The sequence below is a fragment of the Mastomys coucha genome, unplaced genomic scaffold (genome assembly GCF_008632895.1).
Source record: "Mastomys coucha isolate ucsf_1 unplaced genomic scaffold, UCSF_Mcou_1 pScaffold12, whole genome shotgun sequence".
NCBI lineage: Eukaryota > Metazoa > Chordata > Mammalia > Rodentia > Muridae > Mastomys > Mastomys coucha.
Genome location: NW_022196894.1, coordinates 53,563,712 through 53,574,467, shown reverse-complemented (window position 1 = coordinate 53,574,467; position 10,756 = coordinate 53,563,712). Strand labels below are relative to the sequence as shown.

The 10,756-nt window shown below is 39.9% G+C and overlaps 1 protein-coding gene across 2 annotated transcripts in view; it reads right to left on the bottom strand.

The window, feature by feature from the left end:
• Senp7 (SUMO specific peptidase 7) overlaps positions 1-10,756 on the bottom strand; it is a 120,778-nt gene that overhangs the window by 89,627 nt on the left and 20,395 nt on the right. For both annotated transcript variants that reach the window (XM_031364083.1, XM_031364085.1), the window contains exon 4: positions 4,218-4,309. In XM_031364083.1, coding sequence (XP_031219943.1) covers positions 4,218-4,309 — 92 coding nt within the window. The remainder of the gene's footprint in view (positions 1-4,217; positions 4,310-10,756) is intronic.

Below are 10,756 nucleotides of genomic sequence, written 5' to 3'. Positions count from 1 at the left end.
CCAGGCTGGCCTGGAACTCAGAAATCTACCTGCCTCTGCCTCCCAAGTGCTGGGATTAAAGGCGTGCGTCACCACCGCCTGGCTGCTTTTAAACTCTTGACTTTGTATTTTAAGCAGGTCAGTTACCAACATGCAGGCTCAACTTCAGAAAAGCTCAGATGTAGCAGTCTTTCATCTTGACTCATTATCATTGTACTGGCTGGTTTTGTGTGTCAACTTGACACAGGCTGGAGTTATCACAGAGAAGGGAGTTTCAGTTGGGGAAGTGCCTCCATAAGATCCAGTTGTGGGGCATTTTCTCAATTGCCCCTTGTGGGTGGTGCCATCCCTGGGCTGGAGGTCTTGAGTTCTATAAGAGAGCAGACTGAGCTAGCCAGTGAAGAACAGCCCTCCATGGCCTCTGCATCAGCTCCTGCTTTCTGACCTGCTTGAGTTCTAGTCCTGACTTCCTTTGTGATAAGAGCAATGTGGAAGTGTAAGCTCAATAAACCCTTTCCTCCCCAACTTGCTTCTTGGTCATGATGCTTGTGCAGGAATAGAAACCTTGACTAAGACAATCATAGACTTGATTTGGCTGATAAAGGGCTTGCCTGAGTTCTCCTTTTAGGAGCTGCATAGGATTCAGACCTGTGCATACTGGTTCAAGATAAAATGGGCACCAGCATGGGCTACGTGGCTAAGCACCACAGGGGAAGGTCTCACATAGGCCGTCTCTGGATTCCCAGAGAGACAAACCTGGTTTGCAAGGAGGTTGGTATCTATTTTTTAACCTTATCCTAAGGATCCTCTAAAAGGCTCAACATCCCCTCCAAAAAGGATACCAGGAGCCATGACTGTGGGACATAATGGCAATCTGACCCATGGAGGAATCAGGTCAATGCTCATTCATCCAAGGATGAGGCAACCATATGATCACCTCGGTTCCTTAAGGCCTTTATTAAAATAATAAAAAAGGGAGGAATTGTACCCTTCCCCCCAGTTCCTGCTCTGCTAACAGAGCTGACCCATCTAGAGTGGAGTTTTCTAAGAGAATTCTATTGTCCTGCTGAAGTTTTCTACAAGGAGCCACCACCTATTACACACCGAGTATTCCTGTCTGGCAAGTTTCTACTAGCAACAAGATGCTAATGAATTGATGAGATGCTGACTTTGAGAGGGAAGGTTCCATTTCCTATAAATACTCATTCTCCTAACTTTGTCATGGTCTCATTATTTCTCTCAAGGTCCTATCCCCCAGTCCTAGACCCCAGCCTTTCTCTCAGGAACCTGGTTCCTGTAGCTGCTGGACAGCTACACTGCCCTAATACATCTCAGAAGTATGTAACTTGGTTTGATTTAACACGAGTTTGTCTTGAGTCTCAGGAGAAACTTTGAATTCAGACTTCTGAACAATGCTGAAGCTTTTACTACTGTGGGAAATCAAAGAGGTGGACATGAGCCATTGGTGGCAGGGGTAGAATGTTCTGATTTAAAGAGATGTTGTTAGGTATCAAATCGGCAAGAAATGGATTTGCAATGGTTAATTTGGATTGTCATGTGGATTAGGTTGAAAGGGGCTTGGGATAATTAGTAATGCAAACCTAAGCATACCTGGGAGGGCTTTCCAGAGATAATAAATTATGAGAACTCTAACCTAATGAACAGTTTGTTCCACTGATGGATCGAATTCTAAATAAACTATTCTGAGGTAGGAGAACTGTAGGAGGAAGCAGGCACTGAGTGTATGTATGTCCTTGGAGGTATATCTCGTCTTGGCCTTCTTGCTGCTGCTCTTCTCTGCCACATGCTCATATCACTACGATTGTCTGCCTTACCACAAATGCAGAATCAAGGGACCTGTCTTAGTTAGGATTTCCATTGCTGAGAAGAAATATCATGACCAAGGCAACTCTTATAGAGGACATTTAATAGGGCATGGCTTACAGGTTCAGAGGTTCAGTCCATTATTATCAATAAGGCAGGAAGCATGGCAGCCTCCAGGCAGACACAGTGCTGGAGAAGGAGCCAAGAGTTCTACATCTTGATCTGAAGGCAGTCAGGAGAAGAAGGAAGCTAGGCATCCTCAGGCAGCTAGGAAGAAGCCCTCTTTGCCCACCCCAACAGTGTCACACTTCTTCCAACAAAGGCCACACCTCCTAATAGTGCCACTCCCTGGCCCAGGCATAGTCAAAAATCACCACAGGAATCAAGGACTCAGTTGAAATCTTTGAAACTGTGAACCATAATAAGTAATTCCTCCCTTTAAACTGTTTCTTTTGCAAGCATTTGTTCACAGCTATACAAAAGAAACTACAATCAAGCATTTATCTGCCTTCAGGATAATATAAGATTTAGAAAAATGTTAAAAATTAAAAACTTGAGAATTTCAGCAAAGGTTAAAAAAAAAAAGAATAAAGAAAGAAAAGGAAATCTAGTTTAAAGTACAAACATGTTGATCCTTCCCAGTTTAAGTCATTCGGAATTAGCTCAAATCCTCTCTACATTAAGTCTTTAATTATCTTTATACAATCAACCCATATCCCCTAAAATGACATGTAGGCACATTTTATGAGAAGTTTAATTTTGTGAATTTAAAGATAATATAGATATTTAAAAACCTAAAGTCTACTTCAGGTACAAAATTGGAAGTAATACAAAGACCTCTAGATTTTAAAATTTGGTCAAAATCAGGTTACATTATCCCAAAAGTGGCTGGCTGAGCAGAATATAAACTGATTATAATACTGTCTATAACACCTTACCAATCATTTAAATAATTCAGGTATAATTTATGTACTAAAAATATAGTTTTTCCATAACTGTGATGTTATCTTGATATTGACTGGTGTTGAACTTTAATGTACTTTTATCCTTTAACACTATTATGAAGAGAGTATAAAATGGCCTTTATAGTTCAAATACTGATAACATACATCATTATTATTAGTCAGATGTCATAAACTCAAAGCCCAACTTTTAACTCCAAGATAATGATTTAGCAGAAAACAAACTAAGAGATATTACAGATGATGCCAAGAGAACAAAATGGAGTATTTGAGTCATGAAGTGCTGCAACAGTTTTTCACTGATCTCCTCAAAGGACCTTTGCCCACAACATCATAAGTACTGTTTATGGAAGGTTTCTAGTGTCTTGCTACCATAAAATGATAAGCCTTATAATGCAAACCTTTCAGTAAGCCTGGACTGACTTTTTTAACCAAAGAAATGATTCCTCAAATATAATTTTCTATGCCCTCACTAATCTTTGAAACACCAAGTCCACAGAGTTTGTGACTGTTCCAAAGTCTGGCACCATCACTAAGTCTATCAGGCCCTCATCTCCCACCCACCTCTGATACTAGGAACTGAGCACAGGGCCTTGCACAGGCTAGGCTAGCACTCTACCACTGCATTCTTTACCTTCTTATTGTGAGACGGAATCTAAGTTGTCCATGCTGGCCTTAAACTCATGCTCTAGTCCAGGCTGGCCCTAAGCTTGCATCCTTGTGCCTCAACCTCCCAAGCATGTCTGCACTGCACAGTCTTGGTTTATACTGTTTTTTATTTGCAATTTATCTATACTATGAAAGACTATAAACAGGTTCACAAACTACTATGATGACATCAATATATATTTTCTACAGTTTCCTTTATCAGTAGCTTACAAAAGTATTCTATCAGGAAATTTAATTAGCCTTCTAAGTGTGTAAAATCTAATAATTATAATTTTCCTTCATTGTTACTGTTCTTCATTCATCCTGTTTAAAGAGGAAATACTAAACTCTTTATTAAAATAATAACTTTCTAACCATAGACTGATATCCAACCCTGGTATGTCCTAAATTCCTTCTGAAAATAATTGTTTGAATCTCCAGATACTGAGTCTACTATATCCATAATTTGTGAATACTATGATTATATCAAGTAAGAGTTGCTGAATAATGTACTTTTTAGGCCACTGATGACAAACACAAATCAAGAAATATTATCAGTCTGTAACTCTTACATTGTCAGCCAAACTTATCAAGATGTACCAAATGCACAAAAACAATTAGTAAAGACAATCTATAACCACAAAAAGTTAAAGCTTACAAGGAATCTTAGAGGACATTGAGTTCAAACCCTTCTATTTTAAATATGTTAACTGAGACCAAAGAAGCATTAAATGATCATTCCTGGTCACACTGTTTATGTACTACATAAACCCATTCTATGTCACACATAAATACCTAGCTTACCTTTCTGGTAATGCCTTAGGAGGACACCCATGGGCAGCTTTTGTGGTTTTGTGGTCTAGACAGATGACTTTATTTCTTAGGCTTCTTGTCCACTAAGGAAAAAAATTAACAGTAAATATAATAATATGACTAAAGGTACTTGTATTCTTACTTAGATATCCAAGACAATCAGCCAAATTTTCTTTTCTTTATTAATTTATATCTTATGCATAGAGTGTTTTGTCTACATACATGTCTGTGAGTCACATGAGTGCCCAACCACATTGGGGGGAGGGTATGTTTTAAAATGTTTCTTAAACAAGGAAGGAGACTCTGAAACATGCTACAACATGAACAAGCCTTGGCATTATTCTAAGTGAAATAAAGCAGTAATAAAAAGACAAATACTGAACAGTTGCATCTGAATCCTGGAGTAACCAATCTTACAGACAGTGGGGTGAGGCTAGGGTAAGGAGACAATAGGGAAGTATTATCACAATAGGGAATGGGTACAGTATTTCACTCTTTAGGATGGGTGGTCTTGATAGATAAATAACAACAAAAATTTATGAAATGTCACTAAACTCTTAAATTGTTAAGGGGTCATGACAAATGACGGTCCCCATGACTGGGGTTGCCTGCTTATCTAGGACTGTAAGATGGTAATCTCAGCAGCCAGTTCTGGTGACAGTCCATACCTGTGCTTCCAACAAGAACCAGAAAAGATTTTACAACTTCTACCCAATTACAAAACAGAGGAGCTGTTTTTGGAATGACATACCAAAGCAGGATTGGTAATTCCTCAGGAATACATAAAGGATACATCTTATATATCTGGCCTACATAGCCGGTATATTTGGTTCCCATGCTCCCTCTAAAGGTAATGCTCAAATGTCATCTCTTCCAAAGAAAAGACTGACACAGAGAACCAAGCAATTAAAGAAGAAAATGGCATCAAGTTGGCAATCTGGAAAATAAAAGAATGTGATGCTAATTTTAAAGCAAAGGGTTTCTCTGAGGAGCCTAAGGATATCTTCCAAAGCTCTCACCTTTGTCTCAACAACTTAGACAATGGCCAGCTTCACACCTTGGTAATAAAACATGGTCTAGGACTTCAAGTACACAATTCTCCACTAGAGCTTTGTAGGAGCTTTCAAGCCAGCCCAGGTGGTTCAGATTTGATGCTCAAGTCTGAGGAACCAAAGCAATGTACACGGCCAAGTCACCACACACCTGCACATGAGCAAACTCGGGCCATCTATGATCCATCTGGCTGGCTAATGTATGCAGGAGAAGATGTATGTTGTGCTTGAATCTGATGAACCATATGGGAGCTGGAGAATGCATGTCAGGCCTATGTCTCCCTGGGCACCCCCTAAGCACCTTATCCTCAAAACATTGTTGACTTCTGGTCCTCAGCTGAAATCATGGAGGATTATGAAGAAAGACAAGGAGAGGCCTCTTCTAGTTGATGGCAAAAATGACTCCTGAGGGGTAGCAATCAGGTGATGGGGCTTCTAGGAGCTATAAAATTACCCATACCCTGTAACCCTCTCTTGCTCTCTCCTGCCCTACATGGGTCTTTTCAAGCAGCCATAACCTCACAATCATGGCTGATGTCTAGGACCAGCCATGAGCCACTTCTTTTTAAAATAATATACTTAGCTTATGAGTCTAACTGAAAAGCAGTTATATATGAGAACAAACACTTGATACCAGGGTTTTTCACTGCAGAAACTATGGGAGCAGACTGACAGCATTCTTTCTTCTAATCAGGGGGCCAAGAATAGAATTTAAAATGAAACACTATCAAAGTGTTAACCACAAAAACAGCGACTAAGAGCTAGAAAGACAGAGCACATTTGCCACCAAGCCTTTAAACCTAAGTTCAATCTCCCACATGGTAGGAGAGAACTGACTGCCACAAGTTTTCCTCTGATATCTCTACAGGCATGCTGGAGGACATGTGCCCACACATATACAAATACACAGAGTACATGCAACCATACGTACACACATATACACAATATACAAAACATGTCTATTCAAGATCCATGAGATACAGAAAAGTTAAAACGTACAAATAATTGGCATAGCAGAATTTCATACTAACAGCATAGAAACATTCTTTAATAAAATCATAGTAGAAATGTAGTTAGATATAGAGTAAAATGGCTATCTAGGTAGAAACAGCATTTAGAACACAACACAGACAAAAACAGAGATACCATATTATAGTCACAACATTTCATACACAAAATACAAAAACATTTAAAACTGCAAGAAAAAAAATACCAAGGCATTCAGACAATAATACCAAAACTGACAAATGGGATAGCATGAAATTAAAAAGCTTCTGTGAAATCAAGTAAAAAAAATTTTTTTGGAGAGTTTCATATGTGTCTTGATCATATGCTTCCCTACTCACTCAATTTTATCTCTCTCTTTTAAAATCTTCAATAGCAGTTTCTGCTGCCCAAATATTCTTGAATGAGTGGTCTTCCAGTGAAGTGTGGTCAATTTCCTAAGAGCTGCACTCTTAGGGAAAACTCACTTTCCCTCTTCCAGCAACTAACAATTGCCAATAGCTCCACAGCCAGGGGTGGGATTGTGTGTATGCTGGAATTCGATCTGCTTTGGGCCTGCACGGGTTTTATATGTGTTGTTATAACCACTGTGAGTTTGTATGTGCAGATTCCCTGCTGTGCCTAAAAGATAATGTCTCCTTGTGTCATTTTACCACCTCTGGCTTTCTGTTCTCTCTTCTATAATGATCCCTAAGCCTTGGAGGATCACAATACCCACGTTTCCTTCAAGCTAAGCATTCATTATAGGCATTGCCTTTGCTCTTGGCTATTCTCCAGTACTTGATGGTAATACCCGTTACTGACCTGGAAGCTTCATCCCTTACTGGCCGGATGATCATAGTGCTGGATGGTGTTATGCACACTATCAGAAGAAACAGGAATCTTCAATCTCAGCAGCCTCCATATGACAGGCTTTCCTACACTATCCTGATGTGTGAACTCTGTACCCATAGAACTTTATTTAAACCCTTGGAGGAGTCGGGCAGTGGTGGTACACGCCTTTAATCCCAGTACTTGGGAGGCAGAGGCAGGCGGATTTCTGAGTTCGAGGCCAGCCTGGTCTACAGGGTGAGTTCCAGGACAGCCAGGGCTACAGAGAAACCCTGTCTCAAAAAACCAAAAACAAAAAACAAAAAAACAAAAACCCTTAGAGGAGTGCCTCTGCCTGCCCAAGGAATTTTCAAAGAAAACATGTTTCCTGTCCCCTCCTCATCAATGCAGTTCAGCATGTTCAGGGACATCATGCAAACAGCCCCTGTTCAGACATGACACCTTCTGTATCTGAGCACATCCAGCGACAGTGATGAGAGCTAGTCTGTATGTTTTCACTGTTTGTCTGTTCCTGCTTTGAACTCTGAGCTACCTGGAATAAAAGCTGCACAGAATGCTAGTGCCTTCTGGAGCAGCAGCATCTGCAATCCCTGCTTTTGCTGAATCTTGATTTTTTTTTTTCTTTTTCCAGGACAGAGTCTCTCTCTATGTAACAGCCCTGGCTGTACTGAAACTCATTTTGTAAATCATGCTACCCTCGACTCTGAGATCTGCTTGCCTCTGCATCCTGACTTCTGGGATTTGAGGGCCATACCATCATATCTGACCGCTCATGAATCTTAAGTTGGACTAATTCCTTGGCAGTGGTCACCGGAGGGTAGCAATAAATCTTACATCACTGTGAACCCTACAAGCTACAATGATTTTGCCTGGTGCAATAGTGGCATGGACATTTTGGGAGCAACCAACCACTTTCTAATGGAATTTAAATCCCACTCCACAAGATGAAATCCATACTTGGCACCATTATCAGGCCAAGAACCTATGACTACAGAGATCATAGGTCCCCAGGGAAAACCTACTAGTATTATGCTATTCAATGTGAATGGTATTAAACCAACTCCTACTGACTTCTCATAATACCCAAATGACAAGCTTCTATTTACAGTATGTGGTGATTATACAGAGGCCCACAAATGAAAAGAGACAGAGAATAAGAACTTCAGAATGCCAAGAAGATTTTTATTCAAGTAAATACTCTCCAGGATAAGAGAAAATCTTTGCTAGCTGCATATGTAAAACAGGATTTAGATCTAATATATACAAGGAACCCAAACATTAAACAAGAAATCAAGTAACTCGGCTGGGCTGAGTGGTACATGTCTTTAATTCCAGGCAAGAGGCAGAGGCAGGTAGCTCGCTGTAATTTTGAGGTCAACTTGGTCCACATATCAAGTTCTAGACCAGCCAAGGCTACACAATGAGATCCTATCTTTTTTCTATTAAATTAATTTATTTTTTACACTCCATATTCTATTCCCTGCCTCACCACCTGATCGACCCTCTGACTGCTCCACATCCCACACCTCCTCCCCAAACCCTGTCTCTACATGGATGCTCCCATCTCCAACCCCACCTGACCTCTAAACTCCCTGGGGCCTCCAGTCTCTTGAGGGTTAGGTGCATCATCTCTGAATGAACACAGACCCGGAAGTCCTCTACTCTATGTGTGTTGGGGGCCTCATATCAGCTGGTGTATACTGTCTGTTTGGTGGTCCAGTGTTTGAGAAATCTCGGGGGTCCAGATTAATTGAGACTGCTGGTCCTCCTACAAGAGATCTCATCTTTAAAAAAAAAAAAATTGGGCTGGAGAGATGGCTCAACTGTTAAGAGCACTGACTGCTCTTCCAGAGGTCCTGAGTTCAATTCCCAGCAACCACATGGTGGCTCACAACCACCTGTAGTAGGCTCTGATGCCCTCTTCTGGTATGTCTGAGGACAGTGACAGTGTACTCACATAAAATAAATAAATCTTTTTTAAAAAAAAATCAAATAAGTCCATCAATAAATGAGGTGAAGTTAAAAATTTCTCTAAAGATGAAATACAAATAGCCAATAGTCACATGAAAAAATGTTCACTTCAAATCAAAACTCACTGATATTTTAGCCTAATCAGAATGGCAGTAATTAGGCAAACAGAGAGCAACAACTGCAAGCAAAAAATGTAGACATAGGAGAATCTCTGGTGGTGGGAAGACTTAGTCTAGCAGCAATGGAAATGAGCATAGACCTACCTACCATATGACCCAGCTATACCACACTCCTTGGTATTTACCAAATGACCCAAAGTCAACATATCACAGAAATACTTGCACATCAACATTTATTGCAGCACTATTCCCAACAGCTAAATTATGGAACCAATCTCAGTGGCCAACAACAGAAAAATAGCTAAGGAAAATATGTGTGTGTGTGTGTGTATGTATGTATATGTGTATATACACATATAAAACATTTTATTTAGACATAATCAGTGAAGTTATATCATTTGCAGAAAATGGATACAATTGGAGATATTCATAAAGAAACTAAGACAATCTTAGAAAAACAAAAATAGTTCATTTTTATACATGTTTTTACTCCAAGATTTATATATAGATATAGAAAATCATGTATGTGAAAGTTTAACTGTGTAGAGGAACAAAAAGGACTAAAGGAAGAGTGGAAGGGAGAAAGAAAAGTATGTGGGAAAATATACTCAACATACAATAAATCCCTGAATTAAAGATGTCCTTGTATAAAAAGCTAAATCAATCAAGGAGCTATATAAGCTTACAAGGCAATTTTCTTCCTATATAATTTTTTAATTTTATTTTTAATTATGTGTCTCTGTGGGGCTACATTCATGTTAGTGCAGGTGCCCATAGACGACAAAGGCATCAGATTCCCTGGAACTGCAGTCATACGGGGTTATAATCCACCTGATTACACCCGGTTAGGTGGTAGGAACTGAACTCAGTTCCTATAAGACCAGTAGACACTTTTAAATGCTGAGCCATCCAGATCTTCCCTCTGCCATTTTAATGGCAGAAATATATCTTTTTATAGTTTTAATAAACTAGCTAAGTGGCTAACATCTATAATCTAGGTAATCATTCAGGAGTCTAAGGTAAGATGATTACTATAAGTTCCAGGCCAGCATGAGCTACATGGTGAGTTCTAAACCACCCTGAGAGACCATGAGACACCTTGTTTTGAACTGAAGGCCTAGCAGCCCGCTGTGATGGCTCTATGAATAGCAGCACTCACTACACTAGCCTGCATCCTCAGTTCAATGCCCAGAACCCTCATTAAACTGGAAAGAAAAGAAGAGCCACCCAGCAAGTTGCCCTCTACTTGCACACTAGGAGCTTGCACGCTCCATCACAGATGGACACACACATAGAGGGAAAAATCTTACTATTCAAAATTGGGTTGAGTGATAGCTCATCTTAGAAATGCACACCCATAATCCTTAGAGCTCTTTCTTTCCAAATTGAATCAAACAAATGGCCCCCACAAAGGAATGGAATGAGAAGGGCTATTCAGCCATGAACAGAGGTACAAACTGAGAATGGCAAGGGGACTTGATAGTAGGTAGAGATCCTACTTTGCAAACACTAGGACCTGAGTTCAATTTCAGAACCCACTTTTTAAAAGAGA